The sequence below is a fragment of the Coturnix japonica genome, chromosome 12 (genome assembly GCF_001577835.2).
Source record: "Coturnix japonica isolate 7356 chromosome 12, Coturnix japonica 2.1, whole genome shotgun sequence".
NCBI classification, from domain to species: domain Eukaryota; kingdom Metazoa; phylum Chordata; class Aves; order Galliformes; family Phasianidae; genus Coturnix; species Coturnix japonica.
In genome coordinates, this window is record NC_029527.1 from 12216725 (window position 1) to 12241785 (window position 25061).

A 25061-nucleotide genomic window follows, 5' to 3' on the forward strand; every position below is an offset into this window, starting at 1 on the left:
ATGAGGCCAATGGATCTATATGAACAGTGGGGTAAAGCAAATAACCTATAGAGTTCTGAAGGCATTTTTTTTTCCATTGCTATTTAAAATACAGCCTGTACAAAAGAGCTGTACTGGTTGACAGCAAGGCTTTTTGTTTCTCCCCCAGTACACACTTCATAAATAGGCCAAGAACCAATGGAGTTAGAATTAGCTGCTAAGAATTTGACTTCCATTTATCAAGTTGAGTGAGGTTTACAATGCAGCAACTATTGATTCAATTTACACATTATTATGGTACCTCAAATGAGCTGGAAATCTGAGCACACATGGCTGCAAAAGATTCCCAAAGACAGTTTAAAGTGCTCAGTGAAAATAATCCTCAGAGTGTAAAACCCACCCAGGAAGGTGAAGTATTATAGTGGCAAGAACACCAAAAAAGAAAGGGAGTTTAAACAGTTCTGCTATCAAAGCACAACTCATGCACTTCAGCAGTAACTCCTTCTGCCTTAGTTCAATGTCACTTCAGTTCATTAAGTTAAAAAATAAAACACCATGAAAAGCAACCTGGACACACTTCTGATCACTATTACCATCATCACTGAATTACCCTCTTATATAGACACAGCAATTCTTCGTTGTATTTGTTTTAAGTACATCCCATTAACTCACTAGAGGGTCGCATTTATGACAGAACATAGCACCTTTTGAGATGAAATTTGGGGGATTTGTTTGAAATCCTTCAGAGTTCACAATTAGCAGATTTTTTGTGTTCAATTATGGAAAATTCTCTGCCAGTTTGTTAGCATTTGGTTTGTTCATAAAAATGGAAAATCAAGATCAGAACGTTGGAAGAATGACATTATTTGTAGCCACAATTCAGCTTCTGAGTTCCTGACCAACTGAGCCAAAGCCATGGATTTTTAGTGAAAAGCTGTTCAAGTTACAAACTAGCTGTAGGCACAAAAGATACTATAAAAGCACTAACTGTTTTTAGTTGCTGCTGGCTTCTGCAAGGAGCTCATAGTCTTATCTGACAAAGCAGTGACTTTTTTCCAAAAGTTCCCAGAAAACCCACCAGCTACATTCCCAATGTCTCAAAAAATGGGCCAAAGTTCCTTTTATGACTTCCACTTTAATCTGTAGGTGCATTTTCTAAAGCTTGTGAAAAGCTGGAATTGTCTGTCTTAAAACCCCACTGAAGAACACTAGAATACCCAGGAAATACCCACTACCACTTCCCACTATCAAAGACTTCTCTCATATCTCACAGTATTACACTTTAAGCAAGGCCTCCTCTAAGACATCACTAGCAGGGTAGTAACTTGGATCTACTGGGATCAGCCCCACTGTACTTAAATATATAGGATAGCTTCTTGAATTCCTCTTCTCTCTGCCTTTGGCCAAGCTAACTGGTTTTACTTGGAAAACCAACCTGCAGAACAACATGAAAGTTAAATCAGTTCCTTTTGTTTACCTTACACCTTCTTCTTGGACATACATTCCAGATAAGAGCAGATCGATTACCATTTTTATTCCCAAAGGATGCAATAGTTTCAGCTGGAATTTCTCCTATTCTCTGGTAGGTTGTGGAGTCATACACTTAGAATTTTCACTCTCCTATAAGTTTATAAACCTAAATTAACCTAGTTTTTTCCCCTTCACAATCTCAGTAATTCCAGCAGTATTAATAGTAAAGCAAAATAAAAAGAAAAAAAAATTGTACAAAAAGAGCAAAAACCATTGCTGTCTCTTACCATGCATAACATGTAGAAGCTGATACTTCCATTATTTGAATTAAATAACAAAAGATATTGAAATGTAAAATCTGCTGTGGGAATGTTTATGAATATTGCTTAAATTACACTGCAAAATGAAATTAATGCAAAGCTGCTGCCACCATCTTCCATGCAATTTTATTTATAGTTTGCATAAACAAAGAGTTCTAACACATTCATTTGTTTCTTACCTTGCCCTTCTGGAGTTTCACCAAAGGGATTCACTTCAACCTGAGTGGCATCAATTTTCAAGAAAAGATTATAAAGCTTCTTAATTTGATCTGCTGCCTAAATTTGATCAAGAGATTTACAATTACTGCACTGAAAAATAAAAGTTAATGCTTTCAAGGCAGAAGTAAGCCGATATTGATTATTTTTAATGTGTTGAATTGCACACTGGATGTAGATAATTATGGCTTTTATTTCTGTTTTAATTATAAATATAAATACTATCTAAAATAGCTATAAAGTAGCATTATGATACTGCATAACACTTAGTAAATGTGCATTTAAAGACTACATGAACAAGATTTTCTAGGAAATAAACAGCATGATTACTACGTACAACTTTAATTTCAAAAGTGCCTAACAGTTTGTAATGACACATTCTCCAGTAAGCTGAGTTCTAAGTTGCATGCACGTTAATCAGTCTGAATTCAGAAACCATAAAGCAGTATGTGTATATAAGTGACTTTAGAAACAATACGCATTTCTCCTTCCCACATCACTCAAATGTTTTCATGAAATTATATCAGCTTGTTTATTCCCTAAAAGATATGCTTGCTTATTCTTTATTGCTTCTCACCACCTCTATCTGTGACTACTTCTGGGGTCAAAGTATTGCCACTGTCTACTAACTACCAAGCTATTTGTCCATATGACATTCTTCCATTAAAAGAACAGCTTAGTCTTTGACAACAGCAACACAAACTTGCATTAAAAAAAAACACTCTTTGGTTCATTATACAGCGACAAGCTATTAGCTGAAATGAGTCTGCAGATGAAGAAGTACACTAATAAAGAACTCTTCAAATTTGTTCCTTCATTACTGATCATTTAACTGAAGAATACAAACCAAAAACATTTGGGACCTCTCATAATAAGCAAATGAGAAGTCAGTTTTCTCCCACGACTTCATGTGCAAGAGAAAACATTTCAGTCAGATAGTCTCAACTTCAATGGTGCCGTGCATCAGGAGGAACGTGATCTGCAGGTTGAGTAACGAACCTGTCACCCTCTACTCACTGATAGGGCTACGCTTCAAGCATTATGTCCAGTTTTGGATAGAGTTCATTAAAAAGGCTTCCAGAGTTGTTCTTGGTCAGCACATAACCTGCGATGAGAGGCTGAGGAGCTGGGCTTCGTTACTCTGGTGATGAGGATGCTCAGTGTAACAGCATCCTATGACTGCTATGAAGAACAAAGATGGTGGAACTGAACACTTTTTACCAGGGGCAGACAATAACAACACAAAAAAAGCACAACAACCACAAGCTGTGGCTTGGGAAGGTTCAAACTGAATACTGCGAAAAACAAAAGAAAACCAACACTTTTCACTAGAAAGCTTCTACAACACTGGAGAACTGTGACCAGTGTGGTCAGGGAACCTTCGGCTTGGAGGCTGTCAAGACTTGGCTAGTCAAAGTCACAGCTGATAAGATCTCATGTTTGTCACGGCCCCATTTTGAGCTGGAGAATGGACTAGCTGATCTCTAGACATTCCTTCTGACCAACACATCTAAGGCTCTTTTAAGAAGTGCATTTTGTTCCGGCACATCACCAGAATTGCTTAAGTTTATTAAGGGCTTTTCTACCTCTCAGCACCTCTCCGAATCAGGGAACTCAATGTCACCATTTCCCTCTTTCAAGCCTCTGCAAGGCAAAGCATAAAATCCCAACCTTAAAGTACTGAATGCATAAGTAAACACTAGGATTCATCTGAATACAACCTACGCCCCTATGATTCAGTGAATTCCTTTGAGGAGCTGATAGCACAAAGAAATGCATGCACTGCAGCATTATTTAAATGTAATGTTGAGAAGTCCATGTATAGTTGTTAATTATTAAGTACTAGAACTCTTCAAGGGTTGAAAGGTTCTACAGAATCATTCCTCCTCATTAAACATACAGCCAACTCTTCAAATGTGTGTTAATCAACTTAATGGTTATGCATTTGTTAATTGCACAGTTGGGATAGAAAATAATTAAAACCGCTGAATTAAAAATAAAAGAGTTCTACAAAAATGACAGTTTGATACTAAGGAAAAAAAACAGGCAAAAGCAGCTTAATATTGTATCTGTCTTACAGTTATCAATGTTAAACTAAACTAGCTTTTTCTTCTCTGCAAAATGATAAAGTCAAAATTATTGAGTCCTTGCGTCCTGTGTTGAATATAAGGAAATATAAGTCTTTGTGTCCTGTGTAAATATAAGGAAAAAAAGATACTGAAAATACAACAAGCTCCTAGCCATCCAGCTTAAATTTGAGTTCAAGTAATAGAAAAGGTTTCAGTAACATAAAAAGATAAGCTTCTACTTTTCCTCATGTTAAGGGAAAGGTCTTCCAAAAAAGTGCTCATGTTATTCAATAAGCTCTAATAGCATTCCAGCGGAATTAAAAGAATTTCACACGGTGTAACAGCTTGTCATCAATTGCTTCTAAGACCAAGTATTTACAGTTTGGAACAACAAGGACCTTATTCAAATTGCCAAGTCCTGATGACAAGTATGAGTGCAATTTAGAATCTAAAATGTCAAAATGATCTCGATCTAATAGAAACTTAGCCTCTCGTGTCCACTTGGAAATCATTCACCATATAGCTTAGCTAAAATGTTGTCAGTAAAAACTGAGGAAACAGAGTCAAGTCACCTGCTGTTGCAGAGGTCCTTTGAATCCCAAATTTTTTGCCATCTGCAATGCCTGATGATCTTGTATGCCTTCAAAAATATCTATTTCTTCCTGTAACAACGACATGCATAAATATAACTAAATATTCAATTGGAATGGAGATTTATAACTTCAAAAGGAAAACACTTAGTATATATTTGCAAATTGGTAATTAAAATATGGCTGTTTGCCAAAGTTTCTCTGAGACTGAGGCTATAGCAGCTGCCTATAGGGTATGTTATAATTACCACACTATCTATGAAGCAGTCCTTCCAAAAAAATATGTAAATCTTCAGGGTGGCATGCTGACAAGACAATGTGACACCAGTTTTCACTTTTAATTACTGTACAGATGGCGTTGACGAATATTTAGTCTGTTAATTTTTATGACATCTCCTGGAATATTTTCAAAGCAATGGTGTCACTGCCCAGTAACACTGTAGAGTTTATATAATTTCAAAATATACGTTAAATATTTCTATAATTTTTTTGCATAATTATACTTGTTTGTATCAATTATTTTCCCAGATGAGCAGCTCCAGTACTCATTATCATGCCTCAGTAACATAAAAAAAAACAAAAACAAACTTAAATGTAATCAACGTTACGAAAGCAATTACATCAGTTGTATTGCAAATGCAAAAGTCATGCAGGTAGTAAGAAATAATTAATAACTCTCAATTAGAAAAAAACACAGAAAAATGATCATATTGGCCATGACCCACTTGTGAAAGAACTGCGTACCTTCCTTAAAGCAAAGCACCGACTCACTCATAAAATATTTCATATATCAAGTTTAACATACCATGTAACAGCCAAATTCACACTCTTAGAATAACAGAATCATAGAATCACAAGGTTGGAAAAGACCTACATCATCATCTAATCTAACCATAATCAAGCTGCAGACACAAATGCTGACATAAATCAAATGTTATGCACACTTCATTTACTAGATGGTAGGTTCAGCACCTTATTTAGTGAAGTGCAATCTCTATGGTTCTTGCTATCTTCTTTCCATATTTAGAAGTGGCATGATTGAATTAAAAAGGAAAAAAATATGATATATTATTTCTGATAACCAATAAGAAAAAAGGGGATCTAAAATATTATTTCAATACCTTAAATATAAGTTCCGGGCTAGTAACTGCAACTTCTTCTATGTCAACACCACCCTGTGGACTGCCAACCATTACAGGTCCATTGCAGGCTCTGTCCATCAAGATTGCAAAGTATGTTTCCCTTGAAATATTCAGTGCTTCTGCAACCATCACCTAAAAAACAATACAGAGGAGAAGAACATAGAACAGTTCTGGGTGGTCCACTGGGCTGGTGCCATCTGATCTGAGCACAGCTTTATTTCCTTAATGAATCAACATAGTGAGTGCTCTAAAATCTTCTGCATGTCGACTTTTTGATGCATCTGTAAAAGTCATTTCAGAAACTAAGCAGTTCTACAGCTTGGAAAATGTTTCAGAAAATTCTGTGTTCTGATAGAAGAATACCAAATTCCCCCAAATGTTCCTCGTCTTAAAAAAGAAAAACAAACACATCTGCATACACATACAATCATTAGCAATTGCTCTTATGATTATAACGTGCCACAATCTCAAGTGCAAAAACTGAGGCTCTGCTCTACTGTTTTGCTTTTCAATTTGGAAGCTAAGCAGTCACCTTTGCACTTCAGCTCTCCCTACATCTTCTCTTTCCAACAATAACTCTCCTTAGCAGTGCTACTGTTTTGTATCTTTCATTGGAATCAGCAGAAATCATGGAAAACATTTAAGATTAGTACAATTTAAAAAGAGTAAATGGCAGCGTCTTTCTAACACAGTCTGTTTATTAGGTGATGGTTTTGAAAAACGACCATAGACAAAGATCATCACTCTGAATGAAGCATAAGGTGAAATTCATTCCATCAGTCAGCAGTTCAAACTCCTGAAGTACAAAAGGAATCCACACACCTGCAGTATTAAAACTGTCTACCCAGTGAGATGCGTTCCATCAAGGAAATGTTCCTGGGGTTTTAATAGTTCAAGGACTATAAACAGGAAAGATGCACTACGCTGTACTTGTTTTTTTGACATTCTACTCTTGAGCACATAAGAAAGAATGTACTTACCTTCTGCCAGATTGTACATCTTAACAAAACAGGAAAAAAAAAAGTAAGAGAAGAAATTAAATGAAGCCCTCTATGATCAGAATGGAAGGAGAGATGCTATTTCTTTATTCTCTTGTCTTGGAAGAAAATATTATTTACAGTAATTTTGCTTCCTTCTTCTTTTACCTTGCTTTATTTATATAACATAGGGTAACATAAAGCAATACTTCAAACTACCAACTGTTCAAAAGTAGACTAAAGAAAACTAAGGGAAAGGAGACAAACTAAGAATACAAAAAACTATCATACCACGTTTCTTACAAGCATCTGCCTATTTAAGGCTTCTATAAGGGGATGCTAGAAGCCCACGTCAGACACACAGCTTAGCTATCTGCTGCTTTTCATCAAACTAGAAGCAAAAAAAAATCTGGATTTGTCACAATCAGACCTTTTACCTGCATGTGTAGTTTCACCTTCATACATATCCTGTATCAGTGCATCTGAAAAATGGGAGTCAACTACTTTAGACACAAGTCAGACAAAACCATCTGGTCCTACTGGAGCTTCTTGGAGTAGTTCAGCTTCCAGAGCCCTCAGGATCCAGGCTTAGCTCAGGTCAGAAATCAACATGAGCCTTACGGACAACAGTTTCATCACAGCAGGTGGGATTTAGGCTATTAAATCTGTGATCTGCTGCTTCAGATCCAAATGATTGTCCTCACCACTGTGAATTAACAGTGCCAACATCACTAGATACTTCTCTTACCACACCAAATTACTGCTAGTCTGTCTACTCTGTAGCAGCCAATACCAATTGTTCTCAGATTAGGCAATGTGTCACGTCTGCCAGCAAAAAGTTACTTTCCTACATCATCCTCCAAGACCGATGCAAATCAAAAGCAGGCAAACTGGCATTCAAGGTCTATAAACACTAATTGTTAAAGTCTACCCACCATTCACATGACAAAACTAAAGCATATTGACAAACACTTAAGACTGGTGCAGTTGAATATACAAACCATTAATGCATCTAATATTTTGCCTGTTTTGCTTATGACAAAGAATAGAATGTATTTTTAGCTAGTTTACCACACTTGGTTTATATTTTAAAACTGTCTTAGGGAAAAATATTTTTTCCCCAAAACTTCCTGATAACTTCAAGTTTTCCTTCTTAAAAACATCACCTGAAAATATAAGTCACATCTGCCTCACTGAGTGTATCTGTAATGGCTCTTTTATACTGAATCAAATATTCAAAACGTTAATTCTGTTATTGCTTGGGGAGAAAACACAGGTAGCAAATTCTCAGGTTGTCACGATAAGAAAAGACTGGCTTCTCAGATAACCAAGCTCTCTAAATTCCAAGCCGCCACAAGAGGATTTTATGTAAACTTACAAAACAGCTTCCAAGTTACGAAGTTACTGAGGAGACAGCTATTTATTTAAGGAACATCAATCTGAAAATGCACAAACACTTTAAATTCTGTAGTAGTTGCACAGGCTGAGAGAGCAAGCTGAAAAATCCACTTTCTGTTCCATATTACTCTAATTGTACAAAAAAAAAGATCTTTTCCCCTTACAAATACATCTAGAAGTTGTGTGACTTCCACTGCCCGCCTTGACACTACCTCACTGTTTGCTTTGCAGAAAGTGATGTGTGACAAACGTACAAATTAGGCTAGGACTTTCAAAATTCAACTGTATCATCAGTGTATAATGCCTGACTATACATGATCCACTTCTGCTCATGTGTGTGGCACATGTGGCACGAATTTATCATGCATCCAGTTAAAATGCTTACAGTATTTCCTGCAATGTTCCTTATATCTTACATGCTATCAAGTGCTACATTCCTGTACCACTGAAATTCAGTAGCATAGACTTCATACTTCATAAGCTTCATACATAATGATTCAGTAGCTATTCTGTACATGGTAAATTGGCAACTTAATATAATTTCTGTTTGGAAAATAATAAATAATCAGACTTTCTTTCATTTCTATTAATTTCAAAGAAAAACTGGAAGTTCCTTTGTCAGAGCTGAACATGTAATTGAAAGAACAGACTTATGCTCAGACAAAGTAGGGAAATGTCCTGTATTAATATATTTTTAATTAGTTCAACTATCGGAAAATGACAGAATCAAATAATTTATAAAGGAAAGCTGCTTTTTCAAAGCACAGCGCCTTCATATGATATATATATATATATATATACACACACACACACATATATACCTTTTTTATATCCTTAGTGTTTATCAAAATCTCTATCAAACACACCTTAATACTGTTCCTTCTGTTTAATATCTAGTATTTAACAACACCTTATCAGTAGTGATGATAATTTGCTGTCTGTGCTCCCCAAGAGAAGAATCACCTGAGCACTTTCCTGCAGCCCTCATTAGACAGCTTTCCAGACAAGTGTTCCCCTTCTATGCTAATACCAAGCTGTTCACAATATATTAAAAAGTGAGCTGCAGTTCCTTTCAGCTGATGCCAAATTATCCCCTGGCATCAGATACAGTGTGGGTCTGAACTACACACCTGTCTGAAGAACTCTGCTCAGTAAAATGAAACAAGACAAAATATATACACTAGGTACAGAATTGCTAGGATTTTCTGACTTTCATCAAGCTATAAGTGAATCTTGTTGCAGTGCTATCTATGCTTTGGTTATTTAGACCAACACATAACAACACGTTCCTTCCCAAAGTTTGTGGTGAATGAATTAAAGACCATTATACTGCAAATTACCAGGTATATATTACTTCCTTCAGTGGAAAGTCAATGAGCACATAGAGCTATGTCATACGGAGTCCTGCCAGCATCAAGTACACATCTGATGCAGGATGAAGCAATGAGAAAGGATTCTGCTCATCACAGTAACAAAAATGGAATTATTTTCTCACTACTAGGTATACTGAAATGGATAGACTAAATACATGTACACGAAAAATAGTAATCGTTCTTGTTTCTTTCATCAGCTGGATAGTAAAGAAATAGAAATTGATTGGTAAAGGAATGAGATAAAAAAAATCTACGACATACACCCCAGTGTGTTAACACACAATGCAGCTAAACAGTTCTCAGTTTTCAAGAGGCAAAACCTTACCTTTTTCACTTTCACACCATCCTTTGGAGTTTGCTTTGTTGACAGATTGTACCCAATCATCTGTTTAGCAAGCTGTTCGACAGTCTTAGGGCTACAAACAAAGGAAGAAGGTTAGCTTATCGAAAGATACTAGAAGACACCTACATAGCTAGAAGCAGTTTATGCATACTTTCTCAAGTTTAAAGTCTTACTCTTTAGTTAGATGAACTCCTCCTTTCAATCCACTGTTGAAAGTACCTTTTCCTCTCCCTCCAGCCAGAATCTGTGCCTTCAGAACAATTTCCTTTGCCTCTGTAAAAGAAAAAACATAATACTCTTCCACCAATTACTGAGCTTGTTAGTTTAAATTTAAAAAGCATTTCCAGGTTAGACTGTTTAAAAACAATGAGAAGCTCAAACAATAAGAGGAAATTGAATTCACCATTCGTAAAGCCACCTGGCAAAAAAGAAAAACCAATCAGACATTGAAGAATAAACAGACAGTATCTATTAGCTGGATAAATACATCATTATTTAGACCAAAATCATGCTATCAATACTACATGACCTGCACAACAAGCTGTATTACCAGCACACAATTTGACAGCTTACAATCTAGCATGGCCTTTTTAAAGGATGTATCAAGCCATATTTTGTATTGAATGCAGAACAAAAATGCTCATCAAGGATAATAAATTCCAGTCCTTTCTCCGAGTATGTGTAGGCAAGGCTATGGATGTGGTCATAAAAGAAGAAATCTTCATCCCCAAAGGACAGGTAATCGTAGAGCAAGGGCAGTGGCTGTGAAAACATGTTATCCTGTTCATGAGGCAAGGCATCATTTCAATCTGTGGTAATGTGAGTATAACACTGACAAGAAAGTGCAGTGAGACACAGAGACAGAATTAACTGCAATAAGATCCACATTCCAGACTGAAGGGATCTTCACATCCTTCTTATTAGAAGAGGAAGAATGGGAAGAAGAAAACAACAAACCAAAACCCAGATGAACTACAAAGCACTTCTTGAACCACAGATATCAGCTAGGTGGCTATGGAATGCTTATCAATAAAGAATACTGACACTTCTCTCAGCAGCCAAAATACTACCAGGTACTTTGCAGAACGTGAGACCCTAACATGAACACAATGTTAAGCAGTGCCTGGAAAAGGCTAACATTTTTGTTTCATGACTGACTCGGTTCCATCTGAACTCTGGGGAGATCTCTGATTGCAGTGATGCCTCGATGAGGTCACACCTTGAATCAAACTGGTTGATACAGGTACACAAGAAAGCATGGTTATTTCAAATTAAATCGACAGACTTGCTACTTAAATGGCACAGAGGGTATAGATACTTACAGTTAAACAAACACCAGCTTTCTAGGCTCATATTACATGCAAACACTTTACAGATGATTGAATACAGGTTTGGAGGTACGGTCTTTTTTGGTGAAGACCAGTTCTAACACAGCATCATTTCAAAGTTTCAGTAACGTAAACTTCAGTGAATAGAAAGCAAGTTGGATCTTAGGACAGAATAAATATTATGAAATAAATATTCTGTTTTGTGCACTAAGGCAGAAACATATTTTAAAGATAGCTATTGGAGGCACTGTATCAAGAGTGACTGATTTCCAAGCTGCTCAAGCCCAAATCCTTCCACATATTTATCCGTTCAGTAACACCTGACATATATCACTCTGAACCTTAAAAGCCTCCTTGAAAATACTTCATGCATTTGAATATATGTTCTCAGCTCCCTATTACTCATACCACTCCACGGCAGATAACAAGGAAATTTAAATGCAACAAAAAGTTTTATATCAAGCATTTTCTAAGCACACAAATTATTAAGATGAATTAAAACCATAAATCATTTTCCAAGCTACAGCAGTATGCCTGAACGTTACAGTAGGTGCTGTGATAAAGAATCTGATATAGTATTGCTAATAGGTACTGCTGAAAACATTTAATTAGATCAGTTTATGTGCCGACCACGCTGACAAGGTGGGTTTGGGATGTCAGTGAGATGTGATGTCAGTTAGGGGAGCGTTGATTACCCCTGTGCACAGATCCTAAGACAGCAGCTTTTTTTTACTCCTAACAGCACAGAGTGTTGATTTTCCTCATTTGGCTACAACAAACGAAGACAAAGAAAGGAATTAACGTCTACGTTTTCAGAATCCACTAGAGGACTATCAAGGCAATGCAATGACTTCAGAAAAACAACTATCAAAAGCATAAATAAGCACACCAGAAAGTAAGCATAACCACGTAAAGATTAGACCTGAGGAACTAATCAATGTGAGAGCTCGGCAGAGCATGGCACGGCAGGTTCTGCTTGCCCTGGGGAAACCAACAGGAAGCAATTTAATTCAATAGTTATTTGCCCAAGCTCTGTAAAATGAAGTAAACCAGCCAGATCTTATTTTACAGTAACTAGGCTTGATCATTCAGTACTTACCAAGCTGATTCACTACTTAACAACACCATTTTATTTAAAGAGCTGTTTTCCTGAAACGTTCACATAAAGTTGTCTGAATGCCATCTTCTGCCTGAGTTCCCAAATTGCTATGAAAATCTACCCCAAAAGACAAGTGCGGTTTTAGCTGGGATATATAAAGCAATTAATTCACCTTCACTCGTAGGCACCAGCAAAAACAAACGAGAACTAAAAAGGAGTATGTAAAGTCAGTACTACATTTATTAAAAACAAAAAGCTGTGATTAATTTAAATTAGCAGCCTTCTAAACTGTCATAGAAAGGTTGGAAAAATGTTTTTAGGGTGGGTTGTGTAGTTATAAATACTGCATTTGAAGGCAACTAGCAGAAACAACGCGGCTTTACACCCCCATAAAGCACAGTGCAACATTTTCAACAGCACTGCGTTTGGTAATTAAGGCTCCAAAGAACTTCTGTTTATGTCCAGTGACTGATAAGACTCTCTGGAAAGTGAAAAAAGAAAGCAAGCAAAACAAAACCCACACAGATTGTTTCTTAAGTGCACACAGAACTGATGCCACAGATTCAAAACCTTCCTTAACCTTAAAAATAACAATTAAAAAAGACTTTGGTGTCACTCGTTTACCAGCAAACAGTTGCAAACTTCTTGCAGATTAATGACACATTGTTGGTAACAGTATGTGTTCTTAACTAATTTTAACTTGAATGCATTATTATCTTGGACTTGACAGTTTGCTTATTGAATCCCATACACATACACATTTTACAATGCCCTGCAGAATAAAATTATATATACATAATTATAAATATAAATTTTATAAATATATAATTATATATATATATGTATATATATATACACACACACAAATATGCATGTATATGTTTATATTTGAGACCAAAATACAGCTCATGCCTAAGCCAGATGCCATTAACTACAATAGACCTGTAATACCCCAAGTTTAAAATATCACAACTGCAATTGGGTCCAACCATGTTCATTTCTAACATTTCCTCCAAGAACAGAGGAAAAAGCCCTAAGTGCTTCTATTTTAACTAAATTCCATTGTTTCAGGAGAACAGGATACAAAACTCCAAGGCACAAGCATCCCCCACATTGCATTCAGCAACACATCTCCTTCCCTACAGTCAATGCAGCGCATACCAATGGCGGAGCTGCTCCTTGCAATTGCAACAGGCTCGGCTCTATAATGAAAGCCTATTTAGAATCAATAAAATCAGTCCTGCTTTTGGGAGCTATGATTACTCTGGTCCACTGGTAATGCTTGCAGCAAAAATGAACAGCTTGTTCTCAGCCCACTGCTGTGTATATTTAACTACTGAATTCCTGATCGTGAAACAATATACTAAGAACCACAGTTCTGCTTGTTATATGGTATGTTAATTTATTACCTGTGAACAACTTTCCATTATTATTGATACGACTGCGTGATTGCAAATTAGCCGTGTTAACAATCACATTAAAGCATGCTGTAGCTTACCAAAAATAAGCTGCTGTAAAGAATAGGGAATGTAAGCCTGCACAGCACTAGGCCTCACTCCTGCCTGCTGAACAACAGATCTGTGCCCCAGAGAACTCCGGCAGGGCAGCACATTGAGAGCACAGGGCTGAGCAGGAGGTGGCCTCACACGGCATCCTAATGACATCTCTGTCTCACCATGCAACCTTCCGCAGCTCAGCTTCTCTGTCTGCAGGGGTTCTGTGAAAATTAATTAGCGTTGGCACCTCTTGCAAATGCAGAGCCTGATTCAGTATTACATTTGTGTATTTTTGCCCCAGTGTAAGGCAACTGATGACAGGAAAAGGGCCAAACTCAGGCATCTCTCCTGTTACGAGGTTAGGACACGCTGCAAAAAGAGATGGAAGTAACCCATGGGAACAGTGTGATGAAGACACATTGAGGACAGGCCTAATTCACATCATGCAAAAGCACTGTCTGCTCACTGACCCAAATGGGACCATAAACACTAAGTCCAACTTACTCAGTGATTTTTCTAAGCCTTTCCTGCTTCAGCTTCCTCATCAATGCTGATAAGCAAAGGTGCCCTTTAAGGTTTCTGGATAACCTCCCAGTCTCCCCCAAATGGCGTCAGCAGTTTAAAGCTCATAAAGGGAACTCTGAGGTGTGGAAGGCAGAGAGAAACTCAACTCCCAAACTTGACCTTATCTGATTGATAGTAAAAACTTTCCTTCTCAGCAAGGAAACCACATTCCTGGGTTTCAACTGTCCTCTTTTATTTATTTTTTCTTGTTTTAATGCTACTGCAGGACTTTCTAGCCTTCCTTTAGGAAAGAACAGCAATTCCTATATACTGCTCAGGCAGGATCCTGCCAGGTGCTTGCTGTTCTTTATACTATTGTCCAGAGACACTCTCATGTACTTGCTTCTGCACAGGAAGGGAGGGCGAAGCATAAAAGCTATAAGGTTGGATAACAAGCATAATATAATGATAGTTAAAAATGGTAACACACCATAATTCCCAAACTAAACACTGAATCTTCAAGTTTCTCTAAGAATTTCTCATATTTGGGCCTCTTTACATTGACTTTGAGTCTCTTCATCCCTCTTCTGATTTTAAACTCCTTTCCTCTGGTACTCCCACTCTTCCACTCCGTAAAACCAAAAAGGAACTATGTTCTTATACATCTACTTTCTATATGCTTTGGCTTTCAGACAAGTGTAGAATTAAATAAATCATCCTTTTCATGACTCCATGGTTTTGAATATATTGTATATTTATTACTAGATTATAAGCCTCATTAAAATCTATAATGATAAATTAGTCAGTCTCTTGATTCTGTCAGTGTTGTTATTAATTGCTTTTGTAGCCATTACTACATACTCCACAAGTGATAAAAATTTTAAAGCTAGATAAAAATAAACTACACTAAAGTTCACTGTTAATACCGCACCTTTAAACCTCATAGTAAAAGTACTCAGGTATTCTCACTTATACATAAAGTTAAAGCTGATAAATTACTCATACAACAAAGAGCCAGTAGAATTAATGCACATTGAGCCAGATATCCTAAACAGAAAAGTTTCCACATTAAAATTATTTTATCATATTCATGTTCTAAATTTGTTCAGTCATCTGATTTGTGATATTTTCCATCCAGCAAGAGTTTCTCTTTTCAACCTAAGTTCTCATTCATTTTAATGGAGATTTTACTCTGTGATAAACCCAGGGTTTAGGAAAAAAAAAAAATAATATATATATATATATATAAACTTTGGAAAAGCAAAGAAAAATCTCAGTAAATTCATTCCACTATAACCCTGTTTTGGTTTCAAGTTTCCTTTGCCCTCTCACTTTTATTTTTTTTTAATATTTATAAACATATTTCAGAAATTAGCAGACTTGGGCAGTTCAACTGCATCCTAAATTCTTGACTGAATACCACAGCACCATCTATTTTAATGGAATTCAGAGAACAGTTTTCATGCAATCTGTAGTGTCGAAGTCAAGCAGTCATTAAGAACCAAACTCTGCTCTCTCCCCTTGCTGCAACAATACACACACCTGCTTTCCTGGAAGGATTTCAAAACTTCATTCTTTGAGATTACATATCAGGAAGACAAGCCAGAAAGACAGAAAGTCTTATTGACTAATTCTGCTTTTGTCCATTACTGAAGTGTTAGGACTATTTTGAAAAATAAGTAGTTAGTGTAGAGAATAGAAAAACTGAGAAACATGTATTAGTTGTTTAATAATTCAGGCTGAGGAATGAAAGAGTTACAATAGAAGACGTGACATTTTTAAACACGGAGAAAAAAATAAGAAGCCCGAGTAAAATAGCAGGGAATTCACATGGTAAAAACAAAATGAAACAGACATGAATGGAAAACAACAGCAAAAAAAAAACAACCAACTCACAAATAAATACGCAGAGAGTAAAGATAACTGCCACGTCACCACCATTACTTGAAGGAGTGTCAACTCACTCATAATGTAATACATGTGGTCATGACTTGCCAGACAGCCCCTTGCCAAGCACAGTCTTACAACCAGGCCCACCCATGCACAGAGAGATTCTTGAAAGATAAGCACTACAGCAGAGGGCAAAGCTAAAAGACATGGAACACATCACACCATGGCCACCGAGCACCAAATCAGCAGCCTCTGAAAGAATGAGAACACACAAGAAGGAAATCAGAATCTGCTCTAGGCCAATTTCTACATGTTTGGCAACAGCAGTGGGGCAGGACCCACTAACCCTAACCCTGACACCAACTGACCCCAAGAGTGCAAGATGTGCTGCCCTGCCTCAGGCACCTCCCTGCTCCCATGGCACTCCTCACCACATCAGCAGCAGTCATCTCTGCTTCATAATAACTGAGATTGATGAGCATGAATTCACAATACTGACACTTTCATCAAAACAGCTCATTATCTCCTTAATTTCAAGCATGCGCTAATGCCGTCTTAGCATTAGAGTACACGCATAAATATTTCACGAGCTGGGGTTTTGACATGTTTCATGAAGATTTCTTAATGAAGTTCCACACATAAAACTTTTCTACCCATTTAAATAAAAATACTTACTTGTTCTTAGCTGGAAATTTGCATTTTTAGCAAAATTAATGTTTCCTTCCTGAGACACCATTAAATAATACTGTTCTACCTCTAAGACTTGCAGCCTTCAGCTGTTGTTTCATTTTGTAGGGCTGCATTAAACACGACACCTATTGCTGTTCAGACCATAAATGCATAAATTCACACCAACGCCAGAACCATGCAAAGGAGCAGCGAATCTGGCAGTAATTTGATCTGAACCAATTCCAGCAGTACTGCAGCGTTCTCCAGCAGTTCAAACCATCATCCAGCTCAGATAGAAGAACTAAGTACAAAGACTTTTTGCTGTAAAGCTGAACGTTTCCTGAACCTCTGAAGAAAATCGTGCTAGACTGGTTATCACCTGGAAAACAACTGGGTGGGAAATATTTGCTACACAAATCTAGTCTAATTTATGGAAGCACTTTCTTTTTGGCAAGGAAAAGAATATCATAAGGCACACAATGAAAAGAACTGCTATCTCATTTAAAACAATAGTTTTTTTTGGTTTCTAATAGACATCTGGTAACAGGTCTGAAATCCAGATGAAGTAAAATCAAGGAGCAGAGCTGGCGAGCAAAGGGTTTGCACAAGGCTAAGTGCTACTTAAGTTCTTTTGTAGATGTCAGTGGGACTTCATAGATGAACAGGTATGGCTCTGGCCATCTGGAACATTATCAAATTTCACCCTAGTGCAAAAAGAAAAGTCATGAAGAAAAAAACTGATTTGAATCGGTTCTGATGTTTCATTCCCATTAAGGTTGACTAATGGCAGACTTCTGAGCAAAAGCTTATTCATTTCCAAAGGCCAGATCTAGAAAATCAAGTTAACCAAGTTTGAAACAGCCAGAGAAAAAAAAAAAAAAAAAAAAAAGCCCTCTTCATCTGAAGGCTTAAAAAAATGGTGAAATAATGAAATTAAAAAAATAAATGGAGAAATACATATTTAAAGCACAGAAACACTGCAAGAGGAAAATAAGCATATTTATTATGGCATCAGGCAGTATGAAAAAGAAATATCCTAGCCCTCTGGCAACAGGCAAGCAAAGTACTGCAAACAGATGAAGTTTCATCTGTGGTAAGCACAACTGTATTTAGATTAATGTAAGATGGAATCAATAATAAAATAAGCATAACGAACAAGGGAGAGGTTGTATTATAATCCTCTGCTTGCTTCTGTTTACTCATCATACGTGAAGTAAGGGTGATTGCCAAAATAACTTGATACTGGAAAAAGGTTAGAGAGGAGACCCATTACCTATATTTGTTAGTACCTAATTCAATATTTCAGACCTTATTTCCACCCACTGCTCCAAAAAGACAACTCACTGGCCAGTGAAACACTGCTGAATTTAAATTTGAAGCCTAAAAAAAGTTTTGTTTAGAAGATAGTGCCAAACCTTTACCATCTGTATGACAGTCATTTACAGATCTACAAAGACAACCAAACTACATAATTTCTTCACACACGCGCATTAAGCTGAGGCACTCAACATAAAACCATTCAAAAACACACCCCTAATAATGCATCTCTGCCAATAGTAATTAGCTAAGAAAAATAATTACCTTTTAATGTTTTTTCTAGATTTCTTTTTCCTTCCTCTGTTTTCTTCTCTTTATTTCACACCACCTGCAGACACTTCCCAAACACACTGCAGAAAGACAACTTGCTCTGGGTAAACCAAGAAACATTTGGTAAGTTTTACTCCCAATCTTGGGGGGTTTCTGCTTTTTTAAACTATTGTATTGAGAAAAAGTCTTCAGTTTTGAGTGTTTGGTGGAAACAAGACAACATAAATGCTACAGACTTAGCTGTGAAGACTTGCTGCCTACTAGGAAAGGATATGAGAAAAACTCATCAAGTTTTAAATGTTGTGACTGCTGCTCCTTGAAGCTAAGATTGCAACTACTTAGCTGTGTAGATTAAACAAGTTTTCATTTGATTAGCTTCTTCAGGAAGAGAATGTAAAAGCTGGGATAAAACCCTTTTCTCCCCAGAGATAAGTATTTTCTTCAATATTCACAAATTATTTAGATCATACTGTAAAACAGTTATCAAAATGCACAATATCCTTAATCTTAACCAATGGCTTCCTAGCTGAACTAACAATATTCATGACCATGCCACTGTACCAATGAATGTAGTCTCTCTTCTTGACTCAGCTACTCTTTACCCTTGCATTTTGCTTTGTGGATTTATTTATGAGCTGCTTGTTACTATGCAGAGTTACAACATGCTCTGTATGAGGACACTGGGCAAGCTGTTAGCTCCATTAGCTTAATAATTGATTTTCAAGTGTGATTTTCAATTAATTTCATTTTCCCCATTCCACTGAAAACCAAAATTACAGAGCCATATGGTGCTTCATAAGTAACAACTAAGAGTTATTTTCTAATCTTTATGCACCAAAAAAAAAAAAAAAACCCAAAAAAAAAAAAAAAAAAGAGAAAAGAAAATAAAGAAAAGCATAAAAATCCTTATGGTCACAAGGGCATGGAGAAAATGAAGCTCTGGAATGTCTCCAGCTGTCCCATAAGCTCCAAGGACTTCCTCAGCTTCTTGCCCCTTCACATATTTCTGGTCCGTGCTAACCTCTGGATAATCCAATTAATCACACTGTACGCCTCAAAGCCCATCATCAAGGTCTTCTGAAACTGCAACTTCATAACAACAGCTTGTACAAAGATCTGTGTAGCACATGGAGTGTTCTGATACTCAGCTTTACCTACTGAAATCCTGTACTGTGAAATGGAAATAACATGGCTACCTGCATTAATGGACATTTATGGAGTAAGATCTACATACAGTGAGGGAAGTTTTCTTTAGAAGCACTTTGGATGACACCTTTTACTACTGCCCACTACAGGGAGTCACACTGACAGATAGAGAACTCTGTCTTCTTTGCACAAGCATCCAGACATGCAGAAGACACACTAGTCTTGAGTGCTTGGAAAGCAAGTCACCTCCAGAACAGGCAGATGTGAACACACAATATAAATGATTCCTATCATCTGCACATCTCCTGGGGATTAAATTGACAAGAGATTTTGTTAAGCAAAGAGCAATAGGAAGAAAGTATTTTATATACTTAGGCATCAATGGATTACTTTAAAGTCATGGGGACTGTATGACTTTCTTAATATATCTATTTTTAAATCTGCTGAATTATTGCATTCAAAAATCCCGTACACTGTGATCTTTGTCAATTCTCAAGAGTGCAGTTTTGTCATACTCATCTTTCATGGAAAGACATTTTGAGGCTACAATGAAGGTAAGCCAAAGAGAATACAATGCAGCATCACTGCACATTCATATTCACAGGATTATTTTCCCCTAAAAATCTTTGTGCTACTTTTATATGTATGTTCATGCTTTATATATATTTTTATACACATACACATATAGACCTACTAGCATAAAGATGTCATTAACATAAAATCTTAGAATTTTCACACTTTATAGTACAGAATACAGAAAGTATGGTGATTGAAGGGACAAAAGAGGGAAAAAAAGCTTGCTCTTCATTGAGTATTTTATTTGAAATGATTTCAGTTTTAACTGTTTGCATAATACAGAAATATTCAATTAATGTCAAGCCTCTATCCTTCATTAATACTAATATAAACAAAAAGTACTTCACAAAAAAGATACCTAAGTACTTCACAGGTCTGGCATCATTTAAAAATGGGTATCTTCTATACGTACACAAGCTTACATACAATATTTTGCATAAACACACCTTATAATTTTAGCTATTAAAAGAGAGTACAGATGCTCAGCAATATCTCTTGAAGGCATAACGATCATCCCCCCAAATCCACAAGCATGTTCCAAGTAAGTAGCTCTAATATATCTCACCAAACTGCATCAAGCCAGACATACTGTATTTCCTTGCTTAGTTATGAAATGGAAACGGCAAGCCTACACTTACATCTAAGCAACACGTCACATTTAAAGAACTTGAATGTTACTTCAGGACAAAGCTTATTTTTGAGTGATGTCTTCGTCCTCCCATTGAGAATACTTCAACTTCTGCATTAAAGTCAACCTGGTTTAAATCCCTGATCTGGTAGACACATCATTGGATACACAGAAAACTGAGCCCTGGAGCTGGGATCTTTTTTCCTGGAAAGGCACACATAGCAGTTGACGCATTTGAAGCCAACATCTGTACCAGGAGGCAAGTCAAATCCCATGGTCCACTGCTCACATTTTCCTTCCTTGGTATGCTATTGGGCATTTCATGTTGGTATTTGCTTTAGGTTTTCTACAGCCTGCAACATGGCCTACATGATTTTATCAGTGTAAGGACGTGACATGCCATACTGTGAAAAATACAGCAACCGCTTTGGTGCAAGACAACACCCCACAGATATTTCTTTGTCAGAGAAGAGCTACAGCTTTTCTTTAAAGATACACAACCCCAGCCACAGTCAGAGCAATCCATCTTGCTCTTCAGAATGGTTTTTCAGTATTCCATGTGTATTTAAGCTGAAATATCATGTATTACTCGAGAAAATACATGCAAGTCTGAATGAAGGCATCAACTTTCTCACATATGCATATATTTTTTAGCAATGAACAAGGTAGTATAAAAAGTTGCTCATCGTATCTTAATTATGTATTATAAACATCGATAATGTTTTAACTACTAAGAAATGCTGAAAGGCAGCATTTTACTTGCCGAATTACTGACAAAACATTGTTATCAAAAAAGTAGGCCTAGTTGTACAGTCATTCATCCCAAAGTGACATTTTTTAAGATCAGTAATTGATTTCATTTATAAAAGTAATTATTAATCAAACTCTTTCCAACTTCACCATGCAAGAAACGTTACCTCACACACACATCCTAAACAAATGCATCTAAGCTAGTCCTCATTTCCTTTCTTAGCTCTTCCTTTTCTATTTTCCCCCCTTTTATATATTCATTTCTATTGTTTCACAAGGGAAGCCTTTTTCAAATCTGTCACAAACGTAGCCATTCCAATGTTTTTCTTCAAAGCAAATTGGACACACAGCCTCTGGACTAGTTTTAAAGGCAAGCATATTGGGTACATGAGAAATGAAATCAGATAACATACAAGTAATTTTCTTTTACTTTATTACACCACTGATCTGAAGCTGAACATCTACAATCACGTCCTTTCTTTCAATTGACTAACACAACCTGCTTTTCTGATATTACCTCAGCTGATGCTTGCAGAACTAAGTATGCATCTGCCAAAGGAACTTTCCAGCAGCAGCAATTAAATTGCTGTTGGGTCCTGCTCATCTGCAGCAAAGTTAAAATAACAACAGTTTCCTGGGTTTCAGCATGGGAAACATTATTATAAAGAAAACCGACTTAAACAAAACCCTGGTGGGTCACAGAATTATGGCCTGTGTAAAACCCTCCAAGGCAACCTGTATGGTATCCCAAAGGCCAAATGAGAAGATGCCAGAACAAGGCATAGAGGTGTGCCTTGCCCAGGATCAAGGGCAATCTGCATGCTTGTAACCTAAGAAAATGGCAGAGGGACAAGAAACGTGGAAGCAAGAGAGGAATATCAGAGTGAAGAACCTGAATCGTCTTGAGAAATCAAGTAATTTCCTCTAGGAGTAGAATATTTCATAGCTCTGCACAACACAGCTCTAAAGAAAAGCCTCAGCCAGCACTGCAGAGAAAGGTGTTGATGGAAAGAGAACAAGACACCTGAGGCTCTAACCTTGGCCATCCAGGTTAGTGAGGCGTGCTTCATGCAGTAAACTTTTCATGAAGCTCTCAGCTGTCTTAGCCTAAAGAAAGAAGAAACAGAACAACAAATAAAATGAAAAATCAAGAGCAGAATATTTTCAGCAGAGCTACACAAACTTCTGTCCACGCAGTGAAGTGGCACTGAGATACATCCCCTGACACCACACACTGAGTGGGCAGAGCTGGCAGCCTCCTGTCAACGTCTCCAAGGACCTATTCTGTTACACAAGTCAATGAACAAACAAAGGAAGAGAAATCCTGCAGACGGGCAGTTAGAAGAACATGCACGTTTTATTACTATTACCATTCCTCAACTTGGCTTCTTATCAGTCACCTAATTCAGAACAGCCATCAAAAATTAAGATTTAATTCTGCAGTATGCGAGCTACAAGTAGTTTAAAGTGGCTCAAAGTCTATGCAGATCAAACACACAGTCAAACTCTTATCACTTATTGACCTCAGCCTTGCAAAGCTATCACACAGACATCCAAAATTAAGGTCTGTGGGTTTGCTCTCAAAGCTCTCCTCAAGTACATCTGATTTGATGAAGGAGGACATGGAGCTTCTCAGTGCTTGAGGAAGCCTGGATCAAAAAATATAAAATAAAATCACAGGCTAAGCATTATATATCATTCAATCTCTGGCAACCATTTGGAAGCCTTTTATATGAAGGTTCTGTTTTTCAGATGCTACAGTGCAGAGTACCCTGCCCTGACAACCCTGGACTCCAAAATGACCCAGAACTGCCAGACAATACTGTTGTTTCTGAAACTCCAGACCATCTGTATCTGAAATGAACATTCTGTAGACAGTTCTCTGCACCTTTACCATGCCAAGACACGCCAAAGCACAGAGCCCCAAATGTAAACACCTTCTGGCTGCATGGGTAAAGACACAAACATATGGACACAAAAAATACATTAGAAAAAGTATTTCCCTGCAAAGATGCATCTCAAGTCAGATGCCGCCTATTTATTATGCTTATAGTATCCACTGTATTAATATATTATATGGCAAGATTAGTATTGTCTATACAACAATCCACTGCAAAAGGTGGAAACACACTAAAGTCAAGCATCACTTCTATCATTCTCCACCCAACAAAGCAATGCAGCCACATGCAGTTAAGCATGTGCCTTACAGTCCCAAGGCTCCTACAGCCACAGGGGCCAATTGTGCCTCTAGACCCCTCTGTGTACAAAACAGAAATGAAAGCAAACAATTAGCTGCAGTATTGCGCAGTGTTAACAGATTTGCTTTCCCAACTGAGCTAAACTTATCATGCCTGTTTGTTTAATTTATGCAGAAAATAATACATTTTATTAAAGGAATGCCTTCAAAGTTGTTTCTCAGTTTGGGGCTTTTAAAGTTTTCACACTCTTCCCTTTTCTGTTTTTCCTGTTGACAATTTAATGTCCTCCTCTTGTAAATATGTGCCTCTAAGAATAAATCACGTTTTATTATTAAAGATAAAAATATGATTGAATACAAAGCAGAAAAGCCAATCTCCATAAAGCTTCCCAACACAGTGACTGAAATTAGCTTTTATATGATGATTCAAATATGCATCCAGCCAAGCATTTAAGCAAGAGTAAGAGTAGCCTAGCTGTGCGTGGGCCTGAATATCAAATGCATTATATACTACCCTTAAAAAAAGGATTCTAGAGAAGTACAATCAATGATAATTCTTTATAATGTAAGTATTCTGCAATGAGAACCCTGGTATATCTGAGAACCACTGCCGTCATCAGCAACAGAAGTCCATAAAATTAATATAAGCCTTTTTTTTCTTTTTTTTTTAAACATTTATATTCAAGTTTTTTGTGTTTTTGTTTGTTTTTGGTTTTTTTGTTTTTTTACTCCCCACACTATTAAATCAGATGAAAAAAAAAAAATACAGAAAAAACCCACTACTTGATTCTTCTGTAAATGTACTCTGCTTGGAAAAGTGCCTGCATGGAGCACACCAGGGAACAGGAGTGCCAGCAGCCCGTCCCACCTCACCCTTTGTTTAGGCTGTCAATTCTGCCTTTTGATCTTTCTTTGCAGCTGAAGAACCAAAAATTGATTTTCCCTGTTGAACTGAAGTTATAAGAAAAAAAAAAAAAAATAGGACAATACTTTCTGTAAGATCCTTCACTCTCCCACATAAGCCTATTTCTTTGTTTATATACAAAAGAAACTGTGTTTTTGTTCTGGCAAAAAGTACTTTCACGTAAGGAATGTTCTCAGTGCACTGACTGTGGTTTCATAGTAAACTTAAAAAAAATTGGGGCTAAAAGTCCCCTAAATTGGTCTCCTGAGGAAGAGTGCACGTACCTTGGGAGCCTGCTGGAGTTCCAGAAGCTGAACTGCAGGAAAGCAGCAGTCCTGTTTGGTAGGTGACTTAGTCAACCTAGGCTGCTCAAAATCTTGTTCAAAGGCAAGGAGAAAACGCATTTTATA

The 25061-nt window shown here is 37.0% G+C and overlaps 1 protein-coding gene across 2 annotated transcripts in view; it reads right to left on the reverse strand.

The window, feature by feature from the left end:
• Positions 1-25061, reverse strand: part of SUCLG2 (succinate-CoA ligase GDP-forming subunit beta) — a 101033-nt gene that overhangs the window by 44024 nt on the left and 31948 nt on the right. For both annotated transcript variants that reach the window (XM_015875363.1, XM_015875362.1), the window contains exons 3-7: positions 10051-10150; positions 9860-9950; positions 5766-5918; positions 4627-4716; positions 1949-2045 (exon numbers count right to left, since the gene is read on the reverse strand). In XM_015875363.1, coding sequence (XP_015730849.1) covers positions 1949-2045; positions 4627-4716; positions 5766-5918; positions 9860-9950; positions 10051-10150 — 531 coding nt within the window. The remainder of the gene's footprint in view (positions 1-1948; positions 2046-4626; positions 4717-5765; positions 5919-9859; positions 9951-10050; positions 10151-25061) is intronic.